Genomic DNA, 21,385 nt, shown 5'->3' on the forward strand with positions numbered 1-21,385 from the left:
AATATTTCAAAATATTTTCTAAAAATATTTCAAAATATACTCTAAAAACTCTGCTGCAATAAATTTTTTTAAAAATATTTCAAAAAATAACTAATCCAAACGGATTCTTTCTACCACTTGAGCTACAACACCATGAATAATTTCATCTATATTACTACTACCATAACCATTAACTAAGGCACCGGTTCTTGGACCAAAACTAAACAAAAAAAAAAAGGAAAAAAAAAAACCGTAATATGTACAAGGAGACTAATAATTGGATAGTAGGTGGGAAAAGGAAGCGCGAAACCGGCATTCCAAGCTACAAATTTTGTCAGAAGCTCAAATAATTGTGATGTAGCATGCTTTCCATGTTTTCTCATCAATCAGAAACTCGCATAGAAGTCAATGATCGAAGTCGAATACAAAACATACGACTACCCCTCCTTTGCAACATATGTTTAAAATCGAAAACTGAGGCGGAATTAAATTGAGAAACCTTCAAAGTCTCTTTTTTTTTTTTTTTTTTATTTCCCATATCTGACTTGTGGATTGCTGAGGATTCAACGGCACCGAGCTAACAAAATTAAATACGTGCACGTTCCCGTTAGACGAGAAATCAAGAAATTAGAAATATGAGAACGATGATGGTGGGGTTCACCAAGCACTAGATGCAAATAACACTTTTTTTTTTTTTTTTTTCTCATTGAGATATGGATGATGTCTGGCCAATCTTTGATTATACACAAAAGAACTGAAGAAGTATGTTGATGTGCAAGTTGTGGCAAAACTCATCCATACAGTGAAAATTGCAACTAAAAGTCCAAAACAAAAGAACAATAATAATGTAGCTTAGCAATTTTTTTTTTTTTTTTTTTTTGTATAATTCACAGGCATTCCGCATTCGCACCAGTTTTATGGTCTGCAATTAATCTTATTCAAGTCGAGTCAACTCTTCATAGGAAAAAACTTTTTTAACACGGTCTTTTTTATTCCCATGAATTTCGAATCCGTGACCTCCTGATTAAAGGATGTAAACCTCTTCCGCTTACATTAACATCCGCTAGTACCTAGCATATGACTGTGGATACAGTCCCAATGCTTCTCACATGGAAGGGATATGTACATGTGGATCGAAAAGTGAAGCAAGCTTATGGGCCGTACCGGTACTAGAAATTTGGAACCATGCGTAGGTTTCTCAAGCGAAGCAACAGCAACCGTCAATAATGGTAATGACTATTCTCACTTGTACAGCCAAGTATAACGGCCACCTACGAAAGAAAAAGAGTGATGAGAAAGTATACGGTGGATTTTAGAAACACAAAGTATGAAATGAGAGAATGATTTAATACAAGGACTTCCGCCAATTTTAGGCAGTAGTCGACCATATAGGAACGATTCACATACTCACTTGGATTTATGTACGTATAGTATGGAAATCAAACGTTGGGCATTTCATCGAGAGAGGTAGGATAAGTGTAGTTGCTGATTTTCAAGTATTGCATGGCCAATGTTGTTCCCTGTGACAAACTATAGCTGTAGCTGGAAGCAAACTTCCGTTCCGTTCTGAACATCAAAAAAACAAGATAAAAATAATAATAATAAAACAATGCGCGTCTCCCTCTCTCTCTCTGCGTCTCTTCCATTTTTTTTATTTCTTGGGCCGGGACCCAATGACCCTTTAATTGGACCGAAGCTCCAAAAACGAAAATGATAAAGCAATAGGAGAATCCTGAAGATGGCGGAGGCCGGATTTAAGAAGACTTGATATCGGGCCACGCTGGGACTAAGCTGTTTTGTCTGTGGCCCACAGAAATATCTGAAAGCCCTATCTCCAATGCATGAATCCATGATCATCCTGAAGCATTTTTAGCTGTGTTAGGATGTAAACGAGTCTAATCAAATCAAACAGTTTAGTGCTTGTTTTTGTTTGATTATTTCAATGATTTTATTGAATGTGGATATTATCGAATATAAAATGTCATTCAAATTTGGCAACAAGTTTGAGTTTTTATCAAGTTTAATCAGGCTATGTTAGGGTGTAAACGACTCTAATCGAATCAAACAGTTTAGTATTCAAACTTATTTTATTATTTTTAACAACTTTGAAATTTTGTTTAAGTTTAACTTATATATTTTGTCGAATTTAAATATTATCAAATACAAAACGTTATTCAAATTTAGCAATAAAGTTTTTAAATTTTTACCAACTTTAAATTGATTTGATTATTTTAACGAGTTTAAAATTTTGTTGAAATTCCAAAATCTGAGTAACTTGATTTATTTCAACCTTACCTCTGAAGATGGCTTTATTATTGTTGCTCTCGGTTACTTATTTGTTAACACCAGAAATGTCCAGCACCTAATCCTCATCTCTCGGCAGGGAAAGTTAAAAAGCAAGGGAAAAAAAAAACCTGAAAAATGGCAACATCTGTTATCACACCACCTGCTATACCATACGCCTTGCATTGGCCGTCGCATAATCGTCTTCCGGTACTATTTCACTCCCATCTTCTTCCAGTAGTACGCACTCTTGTTACTTTTCTTTAAATGTTTGGATTAATTTTATTTTGATTTTTGTAATTTTGTTTCAATTTTAGTGTTATTTTTCAACAATCATGCAGTGCGTAGGCTCTCGTCGACAATGCTTTGCTCGGAAGCTTGCGTTGCAATTCTGGTCCACAAATTTCCCACAACATTATCGCCGGTAATCAATTAAATCTTCTTAATATCTGCTTTCTTGTATGCCTTAATTTTTCTAGTTTGTTGAAATTTCAGCTGTTAAAACTTTTTCTGCGCTGTTTGGCATATCAATTAACCTATGCTGATATGCCAGAAAAGATGGTTTTTGTACATTTTTTGACAAAGCAAAGCAGTCTGCTAGTGTGATGGCAGTGTTGCTGGTCAATTACGTCGAATTCAACAGGATTTCTTACTATTCGTCATGTGGTAGGCGGAGCTATTCATAATCACATTACTTGCATATAATAAGCAGGAGAACTTCGGTCTGGGCAGTAAATCAAAATGCTGAGGAATCATTCAAAAAGACCGTGGCAGTAGACAGACTCATAGATATGCTGAGGGATGCTAATGATAAGGAAGTATGTCTTGTTTTGCTTTATAAGTTTCTTCCTAATCATCAATTTGTTTTATACCATTAGATGAAATCGTCAACCATGTTGTGGAACCTATTTGTAGTAGCATTTCCATCAACCATATGCTGTCCATGGGGGTTCTTAAGTCAGCTACACTTGATGTGGGATGTGGTAACTGGTTTTCCTATCCCGATCAAGTTGCTATGGCTTATTGCACATATTCCATCACCGTTTGCTAGGGTGGATAAATGAAGGAACTATAAGCCCAAATCCTGTTCAAAAGATTGCTTGATTCCTTTCTATGCCGGAGTTATTGTGCTGTAAGATAACTGGTCAATGTTGTTTGCAGACAAGATGCTGTTTATGCACATTTGGATGATCTTTTACATAGACCTCGCAACAATATAATTAAACCTACGGAAGAAAATCCATCCTTTTGATGTTGCAAAAGTTGGACTGCACAAGTGAAGTAACTTGATAAATATTTGTAATACAAATTATTTTGAACTTACTAGCTGTGCTTCTTTACAAAAAAAAGTGCGGGAATTAAATGCAAGTTGTATTAATGTGTTGATATTGCCACAAAAACCTTTTACTACCTGTTTCTCAATATAGTCCATTTTTAGGCGTTCAATGATAAAGATATGGAAGACAGTCCCTCCTAATTTTGGAACCTCTGTAGCTTCTCTCAACTTCCTTTTTTTTTTTCTCATTTTTCATCATTTGCCTCCATGCCCTTCAGTGCAATTTTTTTGGAGGTAAATAGTGCATGTTACTGTGTTAGTCCATTTGTAATGAGGTCATCAAGCTGAATTTGGGTAAAGTTATTTTATTTTTTTTCTTCCCTTTTGCAGCTTCAGAAACTTGTTGCCGAAAATATTCTTGCTTTCAATGAGAGCTTTTGGATAAGACTTGCTGCTAGATCTGAAACCTGCAAATCTGATGATGATAAAGCATGGTTCTAAGCAATTTGATTTTTTTTTTTTTTTAATTCTAACTCTACTCCTTACTTTATGTAATATAATCTGCTTGCTTTTTTGTTGTTTTGCAGAAAGATTATGAAGAACTGGCATCGTTGTTAATGAACTTGGTGGATCGTCTTGTCGACAAGACCAATGTGCTGTTGTCTTTTCCCCATTAAATATGTTTTTGCACTTTTTAGGATGAAATCTGAAGAATTTGAGTTTATTCTTTTCCTTTTAATCTCATTCTCCTCTCTACAGGAAAAGATAGAGTCAGCTACTGATGTTCTGAAGGCAATTTTAAAACCTGTAGTTGATGAAGTAGAAGAGATTCCTTGGCCTCCTAGGGACCCTGAAACTCTCAAGCTCATGGAGAAAGTATGTTTTCTATCTTGTTCTAGTTGAACCTACCTCACCTTTTATCTTCAGGTGTTCCAGGAAGTGATGATGAATGATTTTTCCGTGGTTTATTTTATGTTGAGGCCTCTTGTATTGTAGTTATGTTTCAAAAAACTGGCTTATATGACTAGGGTAAGAGCAGTTGAAGTTGACTTTTTTTTAAAAAAATACATCTTATTAATGATAATTGTTGCAAAGCTTTACTAATATGTGCAGCTTCACAACTGAAAAAATCAGGAATTAAAGCAAAGGGAGCAAGAAGGCCATCTGGATGAAGGGTTCTTATCGGAAGTTACTGCACAGTTAAGGCAAGTAAGTCTACCTGATCTTTTACTCCTATTTGAATCATTTGTGTGAGGGACGGAACAAGAATTTTTGTTTATGGGTGACAGACGTCAAATACATGATCCTACAAGGCTGCCCTAATTTGGGTCAAAATTTGATTAACTTTGTTAGGTAATACAAACATTAAAGGAGAAGGATATTAGCTAGTGATTGTGAGGTCTGTAGTTTGGCTGTCAAGCCCTCCCCTTGTGAGGTTTAGAATCTCTTCTTGAATAAAAGAAAAAAATTATAGATATCAAACTCTCAAGTCTCTTTCAAGTTCTTCTAAATTAGAAACAATAATGGTGCACCTTTGTATTCAAACCATCTTTAAGTGTATGTTAAATTGATTTGCACAAAAAAAAATTTTTGAAACAAAAATTATCCAACTCATAGCATAAGGGGAAAATTTTGACAATTGAAAATGTTCCCAATAAAAAAGAAAAAGAAAAAAGCTTTAGGTCAAAAGTTAGATTCTAATTGACTCCAACATTGAAGCGAAATTAGTTATTTGCCAACTTACTCTCACACCTTACTTTTGTTTGTTATACATTTTTTCTTTCACATGTAATAGTTGTAATATTAAAATTTTAGTTTAACTAGGTGTTAGTTTTTTGAAAATATGTCGGCTCTGTTTTTTTTCAAAAACTATTTTTCAAAAACTAGTTTTTCAAATACAATGCTACAGTATACACAAACAAAAACAACTCCAAATCTATGAAAGTATATACAAGGAGTAAAATTGTTGTGATTGTGTGTATTCACATGGTAAATTAGATATAATTTAGATGTGTTAACAACTGCACAAAAAACATCGTTAATAATTTTAGAAGATTCATTTTATCTATTATCCATATTTTTAGTTCAGTATACAAATTCTATCTTTCTTATTTACCTCTTTGCCGAATTTATCCCATAGACTAGTCATTTCAAAAAAAAAAAAAAAAACTTCCTGTTGTAGAGAAAGGGAGGTAAAGGATAACCATGAAAAGTTTTTGAGGGGACGAGAACTATGAAATTCTGGATTTTTGGTTAAACCCTGTGGTACAAATTAAAGGTTTTAAAAAATTTTGAGGGGTGGCTGCCTTCCCCAACCCCCCCCCCCCCCCAACAAAAAAAAAAGAAAATCCGTCTTTGATTTGTGCTCTGTTGCGAATGGATTGCATGTGACCCCACTTGACATAATGGTTGAACCTCAAAGTTGTTGTCAAGTATTATTTGTGAACATAAAAAGCTATAAATATTGCAAATGTTTATGAGCGAAGGAGGCATCCTTGTTTTCTAAATACTGTAGAGATGTCAAGTTTTATGCAAATGGCTTCAATGACCTTGGTTAGTGATGGAGTTATTAATTCCTACAACTTTCTCTTATTCATGTCATGCTACAGAAATTTTTTTCTTTGAACAATGTATAGATTTTGCTGTTTCTTTTTTGAGATAGTGGACATGATATCAAACTGATAAGTAAGATTTGCAAGAGTTTCCCCAGCAAATGCTTTGGGAGTTTAGTAAATGATATCGTTCTCCATGATTTTTCAGGCAAAAGAAGATGGAGACAAGCCAGGGGTTGAGGCTATGTTGCAAAAGGTTCTGCAACTCTATGCTTCCCGGATCCTCTCTAAGCGTAGTTATTCCACAAAAGGTACCTTTCTGTTAGTGAATTTTGTTAGAATTATCAACTATAGGAATACCTGCTGTTTTTTGTTGCATAGCTTTTGAATTGTTTTTAGATCATGGTTTGTTCATTTTAGGAAGTTCTCTATCACAGAACAAGGTAGGCCAGGAAAGAGCTGTTGCTTGCTATATGTTGGAGTTTAATTAGGTAGTCACTGGCGGTTTGCTTTTTCAATGAAACCAAAGATTAAGGTCTGTCAAGTTTCCACTAGTAATAAGTTCTATATTACTGATCATGTAGCACTTATGTCAAAAACTATTGTATTAAGTTTGCAGTTCATGTTTGGATCCAAGCATCTTCTTTCTACTTTTTTTTGCTATAAAGAAAATACCATGCTTTATAATTCCCTGCTTCTGTTCCTTTGCAGGGAATGAGGTGTTAAGAGATGAGCAGTTCCTGGAAACAATAATTAAAGGTAAGTTTATCTTTAGTCTTCTAGCCTGGTGTACTTCTTTTCAAGCATGAGATTGAATAGGTTTGTGATGTAAATTTAACAATTAGACTTGCATTATTAGTCCACTCAATGGTTGGTGGAGCCTTCATGTACTCAACTTAATTTTAATTGAGGTATTATGCATTTTCTCACTTTTCCCTGTGGGGATGAAGCTTCTTCAAAGCTGGAAGAATTGGAAAAGTTTGGATGATCGGCCATGCAGCAAAAGTGGCTGAGAGACAACTCTCATTTCTTAGGAATGATGAGTCGACCTTAAACAAGCTAATTTTCTTTCATGATGCTCACTACATACCTTGGAAAAGGGGGAAGAAAGGGAAACAAGGGAAATAGAAAAGGAAAGTGCATAGAAGTTTAAGTGTTGCGTAGTGAATTGCTTTTCTTTCTTCATTCCTTTTTGTGCCAAACGATGGTGTGTGCTTGCCGCTGTGTATCTGATTGTAATCTGGTTGCATTTCACTCCTTATTTGTACTTCTCAATTTAATAAGAAACTAGTTGTCATTTTTTAGCCTTCTCAAGGTTTAACTTCCTAGTTCACAGAGTTTTCTTTCCTCATTTTATTGCTTATTCTGGGATAGTTGTCGAAGGCTGAAAACTGACCTGCTTGTACTGATGCAGCTCCAGAGGGGGAATGGAATAAGATGTTGATTGATGGTATGACAGTCGGTAAAGGGGAAATTTCACCTGAGGAACTGGACAATGTTATTAAGAAACGAATTGAAAGGACGTTGATTCGAACAGTAGGCTAACGTTCCCATTTCTTCTTTTACTTGAAGTTCTTTTTCACTGTTAGTGAATTTGGCGTGCTCTTTCTCTCTCTCTCTCACATATTGATCTCTCTATTACTAGGAAGCGGGCTCTTACCAGCAGCGAGTTCTTGTTGAGTACCTGAAAGGCATTCAATCAAGATCAGATGAGATTGTACAATTACTCCAAGGATAGACTCGATAAAGCATTAGCAATCAGAAATGGTGTGAGGGCGTTGATTTACTGCAAAAGGTTATTGCCATGTCCTGGATTCGACGGATACAAAAAACACGTGGAATAGGATCGGGTCGGAATACAGTTTATTTGGGCATCAGAAATGTAATCAGTATGAAGACCTCGTTACAGGCTTACAGCTCCGTGCACAAACTGCAATATACTACTACATACGTAGCCGTACTCGTTTTATCCCTTTCACCAATCCGCCCTCTTTCCCTGCAAGAAACCATAGTGCATTCGGGTTCTGGTTTGGGCCAAGGGTAATGGTATTTACAGTTTACTGGACTGCCTTGGATGCATTGACCAGCTTAGCAAACTGTTTCGTTGGGGGAGGGAACCCAAAAAAAAAAAAAAAGAGTGAGAGAGAAAGGAAATTTTTTATGGCAAAATGTATGGTTGACTAGTTTCTCATCATGTTTTTAATCCTCATCTTATTTTAAACTAGGAGTGATTAGTAAAACTGTATAAAATTGTAAAAGTCTGCCAAAGTATTAGAAGTTTGATAATTCTGGTGAAGTTTTGCCTTTATTGTGCTTTCCGGCTAACTCTGACAAGTATTTCAATGGTGGATGAGGAATTTATACGCAACTAAAGGTAATGTGTGATTGACAAGCATTTGTATTACAATAATTTTTTCTTCTTTTCTTTTATGAGTCTACTACTTTCATTTTTATTGAACCATTTTTAATATTAATTTACACAAAACCAAATGACAGATATTTGTATGAAAAAGTTATTATGATTGCATGTCCATCTTGAAAACTACTAAGATTTTAATTTTAGAGACTTGAAATGCGTGGACATTGCTTTGTACGTGCTTATTTGTAAAATGTTTGAAAATATTATCTTATTCTAAATAGAAATATTTTTCCCCCTCTTTTTTATTTTTTGAATATATGTTACTTGAAGGGTAGGGGACCGTTGGATGGTAAGGTGGGAGGGATTGTGAGGAGAAAGTTTTTAGTATAACACCTCCTGTTTTAAAAAAAAAAAAATTGTTACTCAAAACTATAAAAAGCATCAAATAAACTTAATAGATGAGGTTGTTGTTGTCCAATGAGTACATATGGTGCAAATTTAGTATGGAAGTGTATGGATTTAACCCCTCCATTTTTTGATTGTTCAGTGATTAATTTAAATTTTGAAATAGATGAAAGACTAAGGATTAATGTTTGGAATGATGGGCTCCTTAGGTATTTGGCAAAATGAAAAGATCATGAACAAAAAAGTTTTTTTTTTAAGAAAGAATAACAATTTCTTGTGAGATTGAAACTATCTAGGCCCCATTTGGATTGCGGTGCTTTTAGTAAAAAAAGAATTTTTATATGCTAAAAATACTTCTAAAGTGTTTAGTGAACATTATTTTATAAAATTAGGAGAAGAGCTTTGGTGTTAAAAGCACTTTCAGCAAAAACTCAAATTTGGTGCAGTTAAAATAACTTTTATGATTTAAAAAATAAAATATCAAATGTAATCATTTTATTCTATATTATGAATCAAATAAAGAGATAAACACTTTAAAAAATTTTTAAATTATACATTATTCAATATAATAAGTACTTATTGAATTATATATCTAAAAAATATATTTAAAAGCATTTAAATAATTATTAAAAATTTATATTAAAAATTTTATTTAAAAAATATTTTTCAATAAACTATCGCAACCTGAATTGCGCCTCTAGTCTCCCACTGTAGGCTACAACTTCTTTTTTTTTTTTGTCAAAACTGTAGGCTACAACTGTGAAAGTGGGAAAAGTTTCTTGCGAGAAACGGCAGGCCCTCCACCGGTCCACGTACTATAAACCAATGGCTGTTGAACAACACACTTCTGGGCCAATACTCATTTCTGAACGCCACGTGGACTCTTGCAGTTATCTCGGCCGTTCAAGATTAGTAGCAGGGCGGGGGAAGGGTCTCTCCATTTTGTTAAGAACCCAAAAGTGTGTTGATTTCGATTTGCGTCTTCCAATTGCGGTGGTGAACAAAAAGAAAGTCACACCCTCGACTCTACCCCCCTGCCCAGCCACTTTAAAATAGCAAATATGTTGAGAATCCTAAGCCGGGAGAGAAAAACCTCCACCGCAACAATGGTTGTCGCCGGGTCTAACCCTTCTGAATCAGTTGACGAGTACGACGTCGTTGTGGATGATTTGTCCGAGGCGTGGGAGTTCGTCAACGCAACCTCATCCGACGATGATGAAGAGGACTTGGATGATTTCTCCTTCAGCGAAGAAGAAGAAGAAGACGCCACGCCCCGTGAGGTCTCCTCTGGGCCCAGCAAAGAAGAGGGACCACTCGAGTTGGGATCCCCATCTTCTGACATCTCCATGGATTCCTTCTCGGCCCAACTCCGTCTTAATCACGATGATGGTCGTGGTGTTGACGACGGTGATGTTGGCGATGAATATGACAATTATAAGAACGATGATGATGGCGATGAATATGATGATGGGTATGATTTGGATGACGAATTGGTGCCATGGGGATTGAGTGATAAGTTCGGGAGACAGAGGATACGGAAGTTGGGGAAAAGGGTTGGTCCAAAGTTGAACAAGGCCAAGAGGTTAGCCTATCGTTACAATCGCCCAGGCTGTGTTCATGGCAAGCATGGCTTTGGGGTGCAGCACTGTTACATTTAGTAAATACATGTATATTTGCTCCTATCTATGATTTTTGGAGGTAATTTGACTGCAGATATGTTTGGGGTGGGATGATTGTTTATCTAACTCTGTAAATAAGTAGGACCAGTTGGACTGCTTTCATTTCTGCTGGTGTTTATTAAACTTTCTTATCTTTTACTTAATCTTATGTGGCCATCTGGATTTATGATTGTAGGCATGATTATTTTAATGCATTTTAATTATGAGATGTGGGCTGCGAAAGAGGTTTTAATTGAATGGCTTGTGAAACTGTATTGGTCAATGGGACTATGGGAGGGCTTCTAGGTACAACCTTACCTAGTTTTTAATTAAAATTTAATGCAGTATGTCTGTATTCTTAGTGGCACGGTAGTTGGTCTTCCAGATTCCAGATTGTTCAGACTGGAGAGGTATGGAGATCTCGACGCTCGTGTTTCCAAGCTAGGGAATCATGCCGTTCTATGTAGTTCTCTTTTGCTTTGGAATTATGTTCTAGGTCTAGGGCAGCTCTTACATTTGTGTTATGTGTGAGACATACAGAAGTAGGACTGGTGTAGGTCTACAAGATTTTCAAAAACCTGAAGGCGAAAAGTATTTGAGGAAGGTATATTGGTCTTGCAATCAGCAGATTTGGGTATAGGGTTTAACAGGCTTTGCATATGCATGCTAGATCTTCGAGGTTGAAACCGCTGATTTACTTCTCGGGGGTATGGCATTAATTCTTTAAACTGAGACAGAAAAAGAAATGAAAATAGTTAGCTGATGAGAAGCTATCTGAAGGTTAATAATCATTGTTTTGGCAAGCCCATTGGTCCTAAGTGCTCTTTTATTAGTTTTATCTCTTTTGGTTCCTACTTCCTTCAAATACAGCACCAAGTAGGTGAACCATCATGTTGTTTTCAAACATAGGGCTCCGTATTTGCTTACGGAATTTAGGGGAGACGCTGATTTCAAATATATGTTAAAGACAAAATTGGACAGATAATGCTACACTAGAAGTCTAACTCTTTGGCCCCTCCGTCGGTAGTGGGTAGAGTGTAGTTTCCTGAGTTACATACCTGCTTTTGCAGCAGTAGACTTGTGGTTGTGGATACTGGTGGTGCTACTGCTGCTTAAGCTTTTGGTTGAGTTCGTCTAAATGGAGGGACCATGTATGGATGTGAAGAACGTGGTGGTCAGCTCTTCAACGTTTTTTCTGAGTTCTTGTTGAGGTGCCTTGGACAATTACTCAGGTCTCATGTGCTTTCTGCACTGCTCTAAGTAACAAGTAGATATGTTCTCCTCTCCTTTGGTGAGTATCTCTTGCGGTGGGATTTTTTAAGACAGACTTGACTGATTTACTTGTATCATGTGGATTAATAAAGAAAAAGCTAAGCGGATTTGAAAGTTTGATTTAGGACTTGTTTTAAGATTGTAATGAAAGAATTTAGCTAAGATACTGAAGACGCTTTTTCTGAGCTTATGAGATATCATATGCTCTGCTTGGATGAGGGAATTGATACCATAAGATGGGCTGCGAGGTTCTCTCTCCTTCTTCCTGCTGCTCGGCGGATGCTGCTTAAACCGTTCAATCCATCAAGGAAACGGAGTAATTATGTACCAGTTTTTTGCTGGCAATGAGGAAGATGTTTCTTTGAAATTGTCTAATAGAGTGGAAGGCGTTATGGTTATACCTGCTGGCTGCTTCGTATTTGTTAGAGGACAATTTTCTGTGACTCAGAATCAAAGAGACTGTCTAATGCAGTGGAAGAAGTTAGAGGTACATGAACATCTGTTAGATACTTCATCTTTCTTGAGGATAATTTTCGACTCAGAATGAAAGAGAAAATTCGGGTGCGCCAAACCAAGTTCCAGTGGCCTGTCTATTAAATGAATTAGTCGGTGTCCAGTTCTCGCTCCTACTCCTCTGCGTAAAATTTGGTCATTCGAGAGGTTATATTCTTCTCCAAAAGTGTTATGGGATAAATTTCCGAAGTGATTTATGGAAATGTGTTGAAATTTTCCAACTGGTTATATGCCCAAGTAACAAATCCGGACGCATATAATTCCCCAACTCCCATGCCCACGAAGTCATCCCAGTTTGTAATTTTTTTTCTTTGCAATCAAAGAGCCCCGTTTGGATTTGTATTTTCTGGAAAATTTTTAGAAAAAAAAAATTAGTATAGTACTTTCTTATTATATGATGTATATGAGATAAAAAAATAAATAGAAATTGTATAAAAGGAATACTCACAAAAAATATAAAAAAAACTTTCTCTAGAAAATGACAATTCAAATAAGGCCAAAGTCATTGGCCTTGGAAGATTAGAAACAAGTTTAAAAAACTAAATTATTATCACTTTACCCCCTTAAATTATATCATTACTATCAGTTTACCTCTTAATATTATTTTTTAGTCACTTCATCCCCATAAGTAATTCAACTCAACATATTAAGAAATTTTGGACAAAAATATTCCTTTATTCTATAGCATTACTACATTGTTGTTATTACTTTATTTCTTTAAATTATAGTGATATAATCACTTTAATTCCTAACATTATTTAACTAGTATGGTTAAAAAATTTAAATATATTTTCCCTTTTATATATATAATTAAAAATAAAAAAATTGAAATGATTATTCTTCTTCTTTTCACTTTAAGAGATCCAAAATTACAAAAATGAAAAAAAATTAAATTTCTTTTTTCACACTTATTAATACTAGGAAAAGAAAAAGAGATAGGAAAAAAGGAAACAGAAAATTAGATTTTACAAAAAGAAAAGAAAAGTCTTACATTATCGTATTAATTTAAGGTTGTTGGAATTAGGATTGAAATCTGGTGGTAAATAGTAAAGTAAAATAATTTTAAAATAATAATCGTATTTAATTCTTTCTTATTTGTATTTTTAAAAAAAAATAATTGAGTTATCTCTCTCCCCCTCCCCATCTTTCTATTTTTTTAATAATAATAAGATTGTCAAAAAAAAAAAGAGATTAATACTTTGACTTTTTTTCTTGATACTAAAGAGGAGAAGAGCCACTCTAAATCTTTTATTGTTTTTATTGTACAAAAAGGAGGGTACTTTTTTTAAAAAATTTTTAACTTGCTAAATTGGTTTAATGGTGGGATAAATTGCCTAAAAAAATAATTCTATGGGGTAAATTGATAATGAGACTATAGTTTATGGGGGTAAAGTGATAATAACTTTAAGGGTTAAACTTGTCTTTTCACTTTAATTAAGAAATTTCGTTAAGTTTGACCGTTAGTTTTGAGGGTAAAATAACTAAAAGATAACGTTAAGGGGGAAATTGATAGTACCACCAAACATTAAGGGAGTAAAGTGATAATAATCCAAAAAAAAAGAGAGAGAATTCTTTCTAAAACATTTTTATGATCTTTATCCTGACGCAATAAACTTACCATTCGAATTGAAGTTGTAGTTCATTTTCTACCAACTGATTTTGCTCGTTGTTGATTTTAATTAGTTTGTTGAAAATTAGTTGAATTCAATTGAATAGCTTGTAAGCATATTTGATCAAAAACTCTATCAACATGAATGCAAGTAGTTGGAGCTACTTGATGAACTCGAGTTCGAGTTTGATATGTGAAACTCGAAAGCTTATCGAGTTCAATCTCTTTCGAGTCATACATACATATATATATATATATATATATATATATATATATATATATATATATATATATATATGTTTTTTAAAAATTTTTATTTATTAGCATAAAAAATTCTATTTTGTCCCTTATTTAAAATTTTATAAATTATAGATTTATATTTCTTATACTTGATTAGGCTCCACTGACTTCAAATTAAACTAGATTTGGCTCAATTTGCATGAATTTGAGTAATGCATAACAAAATTGAATTTAAATTTAAACTCAATCTTTAAGAGCTCGAAATGCTTGAAGTTGAATTCGAATTCAAGCTTTTTTAACTCGAGTCAAGCTCGTGTAGTGTATTGAGTTCGATTAGATTCAATTACACAGTGCTTAACATAATGTCATGTTGCAGGGCCTAAAGCGAAAGGAAGCCTTTCGGCGGCCAAACATGGGTCAATTCGGCACCTTATTTTCTTTGACCGTGTTCGTTTTCCGAGAAAAACTGAGACTGAACGCCCTTTTTCGCCAAAAACAAAGAAGGGATAATTTCATAAATCTCCTCTGAAGTTTCTAATAATTTCATTTGTCTCCTTTGAAGTTTACAAAATAAAACTAACTTCCCCTATAGTGTCTTATTGAAGGAAAATTACTCACATACCCTAATATATTATGCTTTATTGGAAATTAATCTCTAGTAATTAAGTAATTGGGGCACTAATTAATTGAAAGTAACTAATTAATGAAAATAGTTGTTGAAAATTTTTTTAATGATGAATAATAACTTGCAATTACAAAATAATGCTAATTGATATACCAAATATTTGTTCACTCTTAGAAATTGATACACCAAATTAAAACACCAAACAGCAATTTATTTGGATTTTTTGTACTCTAAAAAATCTTCACAATTGCTTTGCGATTACACTTGCAATATTTATTCTTGATGCTAAAGTACGCGGGTGAATTTTACGATTTCCTCCTGTAGCTTGACAGGGCTATAATTTCGACACCTATATTTCACTTTCAGCTTGTAAAATTCACACAAAATCACTATTTTTTCATCTCAAATTTTACTACTTCAAATGAAAATGAGTTCTATCTTAATGGTTTTTGTTGTCTTTATATACAAAATGGTAAAGACTTGAAAAAATAGTCGTTATAATGCAATGCACTAGCCGTTGGTCCAACTTTGTAAAGAAAGTCAATTGTTACTTATTTTTTATTCTTTGTTATTTGTATTTACTTTTCCTCACTTCTATTAATATATTTTTCACTCATTTACAATACAACTTGTACACAAGCATAAAGAGCATTTCTTGATTAAAAGTTTTATCTCCCTTCTCAAAGTACCTTTTTAATGGCTTTTTTTTTTATTTGGAATGATTTTGTTACCAAAACCTTAATCTCAATGGAGGTTTGTGTAATTTTACAAACTGTAAAAGAAGTTAGTGAAATTATTGAAAACATCAAGGGAGGTTTCTGAAATTATCCCAAAAAAGAAGCACCTGTTCAGGAGTTTCTGTGCAGCGAGAGGCAGTGAATCTGAAAGCCTATTTAGCAGCTCCAAAAAAAATAAAAAAGCTACTAATAAAAGGGGAAAGCTGTCGGTCTCCTGAGCATACTCGCTGCATTTCAGGCGCGTTTCCTTCGTTCTTTGAAGGAGGGTAGGACCGTAGGAGGAGGAGTACCATTCTGGTCTGTGCTCTGAGATATGGAACATGTCGACAAATTGTCTTGAGATACGCATGGAGCCCCTATCACTGTCCAGTCCCCTATCACAGGCCAATTTTGCACAATACCACAATCAAAACAAAACGAAGCAGTATGTAAAAAATCTGCAACGAAAAATTATGGGATCGAAATGACTAAACGAGGAGGAGATATGACTCTATATATTTTACCAGATGTAATGTAATTAAACATCTCTTACGTTACAAGGGGAAATGATGGGTTCGTTTAGTGGCATGGCTTTTTAGCCTTCCTTCTACCAACGGATAAAAAGAAAAAAAAAACATGCATACAAACATCCTATCAAAAGTGTATATTGTTTGCAATTTTACTGGATGTTTTCCTCTCTGCCTCCGTTTTGGTTGCTATTTTTAGAAGTTTTTGTAGAGAAAAATGTATTGTAGTGATTTGATATATGTGAGATAAAAATGTGATTTCAAAATTTATTTATGAAAAACATAAAAATTTTTCTGCAAAACCACAATCCAAACAATCATGCCTCGTTACAATCTCTAGTGAATATTTGTTGGGAACAATAAAGCATACAGAGATAAAATCAATTTTTTATAATTTGACAAATATCTATATCTATATCTATACTATATATATAAAGGGAGAGAAGAGAATTTGGTACAAACATTATATTGTCACTTTATTTACTTTCATTTTTACCCATATAGAAACTAATTTTACTTTAATTACTTACATTTTGTCAAGATGACGACTTACAAGCATTTCTTGATTTAATATTTGAATATTTTTTTCAATGTAACCACTCCTAAGCAGTAACTACCAACATGACAATCATTTTGTCAAAATAATTTAGAATATTAAATTTTTCTATAACAATAAAAATTTGTATAAAATTCATTCACCATAAATGTTATGCGTTTCTTTATTAACATATATTGAGTGAGTATGCGTTTATCACTAGCATACATCATAAGCATTAGATCCATGATAATTAATTTGAATTTGAATTTGAAATATAAATTATATATATAACCCCCTGATGTATACACTATAAGATTAAATGATAAAGATATATTTTATTAAGCAATTCCATCTCCCTATTTTTTTATTTCGAAGTTTACTTGCTAATTAGTTCATTCAATCCCCTCTTCGCGAAACATAATAACGAAACAAATACTAAGGGGCCGCTTGGTTTAGGGGTTTAGGTACTTGGAATTACAATAATTCCAATACTGCGCGCTTGATCCAGTGCAATGAGAATTGAAATATTGGAATTATATCTTAAAATTTGGTCATTCATGATTCCTGACCAAATTGGGAGGAATTGATCAAAACCTCATTTTAATTCCAACAGTGAACACATGAAGGATTAAAAAACTAAAAAGTTCGAGGCAAAACTCTTTCCTCTTCTCCATCAATTATCCTTTCTCCCCTCTCCTCATCATCGACCCTCTGCCCCCTTACCCCCAACGACTGCTTTCTCCAGGACATTTAAGAAACTTTACCCCTCCTTTCTCACCGCTAACCACATCCCCCTCACACACCCAGTGGACTCGCTAAATTCCTCTTTCACTATCAAATCGTCCCTCTCAGCAGGCAACCCAACCTCATTCTTCTCCTTGTGAATAGCAAAGCTAATGTTTAATGGCAAGAAGGCTGGTGGCCATAGGTGGATTGCAGTGGTGCTTGCAAACAGATTTCAAAGGATTGGGATGGAATTCGCCATTTCATTTTGGGATTTGTTTTTGGACTGTTTAATTAAAGTTTCATTTGCCAATTTCAGAACAATGAAAAATAAAAAGACACCATGCGCCAAATCTTCTATTTCAGACATGGATTTTTTATTGGTAATTGCAAAATGAAGCACAAAAGAAGAAATTTTGATTGATTGGTGGTGGTCTGGTAAAGTGAGCGGTGGTGAGGCATCGAGCCAAGAAGACAAAAAGTCCGAAGGAGACAAAAAATAAAAAGAGAAGCAAAAGTAAATTTTAATACCCATCCCACACCAAGCATTGGCTGTGGGAATGATAGCACCAGTTCACATTATTCCATTTCCAAAGCATGAACCAAGCGCCCCCTAAATGGTTCAAGTGATGGTCGCTATTAGATTGGGAGGGAATGTCAACCGTGCTTTTCTTTCGGGAAATCCACATTACACGCATTTAGGGCAAAAATAAGATAATACAAAAAAGCCATGGAATTAAATCAGCTTCAACAATGACGTGGTATGATTGTCCAATTGTTTCCTTACACATTCAAAAAGGTAAAAGATGCAAATCTACAGCCATTTGAAAAAAAAAAAAAAAAAGCTTGAACCCATAGACTTGGCATCATGGAGAGATTTCTTTGGAAATTGATGTCACGTCACTTTATAATGGTACCGCTTTTTATGATGGGTTAATATATTTTTTTTAAGTAGACATTGTACTTGGTTTAAAAAATAAGTATGCGTTTACTTATAGAGTAAATCTTATATACACTGACAGTATATACATTATCATCGTTTGATTCATGATATATGTGCAAAAGTTGAATTTCAAATTCAAATTTTGTATAATTGTCATTCATCCAACGCTGACAGTGTATACGCTGTCAGTGTAGGAAAGATTAATCCTTAAATAAATGCACTCTAGTAGCTTCAAAAGTAAATTGAAGCATAAATGCTATTTCCCTTTTCTTTTCTTCTTAATTTTAGTTGATTATCAATGGTAAATCGTCTATTCAACCTCCAAATACGTAATGCATGTCATTTTAATCAGGAAATGCCAAATAAATGTCCAAAAGAAAACATAAAACCTTTTCTCGGTCTTGTTTGGATTGCTATTTTTTGAAGTTTTTTTGTTTTCTATAAATATTTTTAATTATATTTTCACGTTATATATTACATGTTAAAAATGGCTACAATATTTTTTGTCAAAAACTCTTAAAAGAAATGCACTCCAAACGGACAAAATCAACTTGCAATGAACTTATAAAATGAGAAATCAGCAATAGATTTTGAAATTCATGTGACTTTCTGTATTGGATAAATAACCATATAATGAGAAAGACAAAAGTAATGTGGTATATGTAAGATAAAAAGTTAATTTAAAAAATAAAAAAGGAGTTTAAACAATATTAAGTTGATTTGGAAGATACAGGAAATGGAAGCAAAACTGAGAGCACGTGATGCTACTCTATGCAAAGAGAATTACTAATAAAATAAAAGAAACTTGTGGCCAAAAAGTCTAAAGTAATTATTTTTTCTTTTTTTTTAATGGGTAGATGATGGTGCCTGTGTATTAAGTGCTCCATAATATTTGTGCTCCTGTAAATGGGGTACTAGACTATAGGACTTTTTCTTCACCCTCCTTTAGAAAACATTTTTAACTCAATTCGGATTGCATTTAAAAAAAAAAAGGGTTAATTGTAGCATACGTGAGATACAAAAGAAATTAAAAATTGGAGTTTAAGAAATTTTTAAAATTTTGTTTTGCGAATATATAAATGTACACAAAGAATGAACCATTTCAGATTGCTACTTTTGCTACCAAGCTGGATTGGATCGACCTTTGTTTTGCTCATTTGGCAACCGGCAGTAGCATATGCTATTATGCTCCTCCAGTCAAATCACTTAAGTCAGTATTATTTTTTCTCCGGACAAGGGCCGAACTATTATCAGAAAAATCATTCGGAACGGTTTTGTGCAAAATGTACGCGGCATAACTTATTGAAAATAACATGTAATTATAAAATAAAATTTTATAAGTCTCACATGTGATATGAAAAACAAGACACAAAATCTGAACCTTACAATTTTCTTTTTTTTGCCAAATTTTGGCCATAACCTGCCAGAGTTCGTGCCCCTCTTTCTTTTTCTCCCCGCTTCTTTCATTCATTCATCCAGTCTAGAAGGACGAGGGGTCACAGGCGCGAGCAGCGGGTTTTCCGGAGATAGACACAAGGGGGTGAAAGCTGTCACTGTCTCGCTTGCTTGCAAGCTGAAACTTAGACCGGGAATGGGATCTCAAGTCCCCAATCCTAGTGATAATTCCAATCCCACGCCCCCACACCCTTCATTCGACATTGAGTAACTTATTAGTTGTCCCGCAAATTGCTCAATAATTAATTAAAATTTGGGAATTAGATGATTCATGTGTTCATTTTTAATAGTAGTGTATGCTAACTCACTATCAGTAATTTTTTTTATCACTTTGGGCAAATCTATAAAATCAAAATTGTTGAAGTTTGCCTTCTTTTTTTTTTTTTCTTTTTCTTGAGAGCATTCCCATTTTTCCCCTAGACTGCGGAATTCAAGATGTCTGTGTGCTGGCAAAACTCTCATCAAAGACAATTATAATAGTTCATCAACGTTTTCTCTTTGGTTTCAAGCCTGCTTTCGGGAACTAATTTGCCTTTATGTTGAATGAACATTGAACATACCTTACTTGGCAATGCGTGAGCAAAATATACTGAGATTGTTTGGATAGTGGATGGTTAATGGAAATAGAAGAGACAGTTCAATTCAATGTACTTGCTTGCTCAGGTTTTATTTGCATTTTACGATGATATTTTTGCTGCTCCCTTAACACTACTCTCATTCCCTATTTTAAGATGCTTTTTACAGAGAACTATTGAGAAACATGATTGCACATGTTTATTCCACAACATTTTGTGTCCTTCATTGCTGTGCTTTTTATGCTTGGGTTGCTTGCTAATCTTTTTTTTTTTTTTTTTTTTGCTTAAAGCCTTTTTCGGTTAAGTTTTAATTGACTGTTGAACAACTTGCGAAACAACCTATAAGTCGATCAATGACGGAGACAATAGTAGGCTACATACAATAAGCAAAATTCTGCTTCAACATTATTTTGTCAACTAAATTCTTAATCATTTGGTTAGTAAGTTTTAATTGACCGTTGAACAAAACGTAAAACAATCTACAAGTCGCTCAATGATGATAGTAATGTTTGCCATACTTATTAGTATATTTCCGCAAATTAAATTAGATTAACTGATGGTTCCCTGCTGGTAGACTTGTTAATGCTTAAACCAACGCCTGAAACTCGAGTCTTCTATGCGTTCCTTCAAAAAAAAACAAAAGGAAGGAGGTCTCCTATAAGTATAGCAGCTCTCGCACTGCCGTCAACTTCATTTCACGAAATATATCAGTAGGAAAAAAACAAAATATTTTACTGATTGATAAAGTCAAAAATAACTTTACCAAACCAAAGGTGTTAGTGAGCTTACCCCAAAAGCAAAAAAACAAAATTGGGAGTTTGTTTGTGTGCTTCGTTTTCCTTTCTTGTCTATGTAGCATATGCTTGCTGATTACTTGCTTTGTTTTGTTTAAATGCTAGGAATCAAAATCGACTGTAGTACGTGTACGTACATATTTGGTGGGGTGTGGGTGGGGGGCGAGGGAGGGGATAGGGTTCCCTTTTTATCAAAAATAATTCCGTTTAGCACAGAGGTGCACTGAGAGAGAAAAGCTTCGAAGCAGATCCCTTAAGTAAGAGCAGTAGTAGCACTCCTGAGATGAGCCATGAACAACATAACAACTCATCAGTTCGGAAACCTGCAGGAGCCAAACAGATC

At 34.3% G+C, this 21,385-nt stretch overlaps 2 protein-coding genes across 11 annotated transcripts; both read left to right on the plus strand.

The window, feature by feature from the left end:
• The first annotated feature begins 2,301 nt into the window (after positions 1 to 2,301).
• On the plus strand, positions 2,302 to 8,386 carry LOC140036747 (uncharacterized). Of its 10 annotated transcripts, none has more exons than XR_011840272.1 (11): positions 2,302 to 2,502; positions 2,604 to 2,686; positions 2,975 to 3,080; positions 3,929 to 4,027; positions 4,126 to 4,191; positions 4,298 to 4,414; positions 4,673 to 4,747; positions 6,299 to 6,401; positions 6,490 to 6,625; positions 6,802 to 6,849; positions 7,505 to 7,609. XR_011840272.1 is itself a non-coding variant. In XM_072079293.1 (11 exons), exons 1-11 carry the CDS (start codon positions 2,401 to 2,403, stop codon positions 7,826 to 7,828), a joined length of 1,014 nt encoding a protein of 337 aa, XP_071935394.1. In that variant the 5' UTR covers positions 2,307 to 2,400; the 3' UTR covers positions 7,829 to 8,386. The 10 variants fall into 10 exon arrangements, 5 of the variants coding, with proteins under 5 accessions (XP_071935398.1, XP_071935397.1, XP_071935394.1 ...); XR_011840275.1 differs by having other exon boundaries at positions 6,511 to 6,625; XR_011840276.1 differs by having other exon boundaries at positions 6,528 to 6,625.
• A 1,381-nt stretch (positions 8,387 to 9,767) lies between these two features.
• On the plus strand, positions 9,768 to 10,676 carry LOC113731229 (uncharacterized). Its single transcript, XM_027256374.2, has one exon. The coding sequence runs from the start codon at positions 9,916 to 9,918 to the stop codon at positions 10,510 to 10,512; it is 597 nt and encodes a 198-aa protein (XP_027112175.2). The 5' UTR covers positions 9,768 to 9,915; the 3' UTR covers positions 10,513 to 10,676.
• The last annotated feature ends 10,709 nt before the right edge of the window (positions 10,677 to 21,385 follow it).

Source organism: Coffea arabica, chromosome 2e, assembly GCF_036785885.1.
Source record: "Coffea arabica cultivar ET-39 chromosome 2e, Coffea Arabica ET-39 HiFi, whole genome shotgun sequence".
In the NCBI taxonomy this organism is placed as follows: Eukaryota; Viridiplantae; Streptophyta; class Magnoliopsida; order Gentianales; family Rubiaceae; genus Coffea; species Coffea arabica.

What these genes read in the sequence shown, in the direction of transcription:
- LOC140036747 (XM_072079293.1), top strand. Translation starts at nt 2,401, where the DNA reads ATGGCAACATCTGTTATCACACCACCTGCTATACCATACGCCTTGCAT. An exon ending in GTCTTGTCGACAAGACCAAT is followed by an intron (nt 4,192 to 4,297) that starts GTGCTGTTGTCT and finishes TCCTCTCTACAG; the next exon opens with GAAAAGATAGAGTCAGCTAC. An exon ending in TTACTGCACAGTTAAGGCAA is followed by an intron (nt 4,748 to 6,298) that starts GTAAGTCTACCT and finishes ATGATTTTTCAG; the next exon opens with GCAAAAGAAGATGGAGACAA.
- LOC113731229 (XM_027256374.2), top strand. Translation starts at nt 9,916, where the DNA reads ATGTTGAGAATCCTAAGCCGGGAGAGAAAAACCTCCACCGCAACAATG.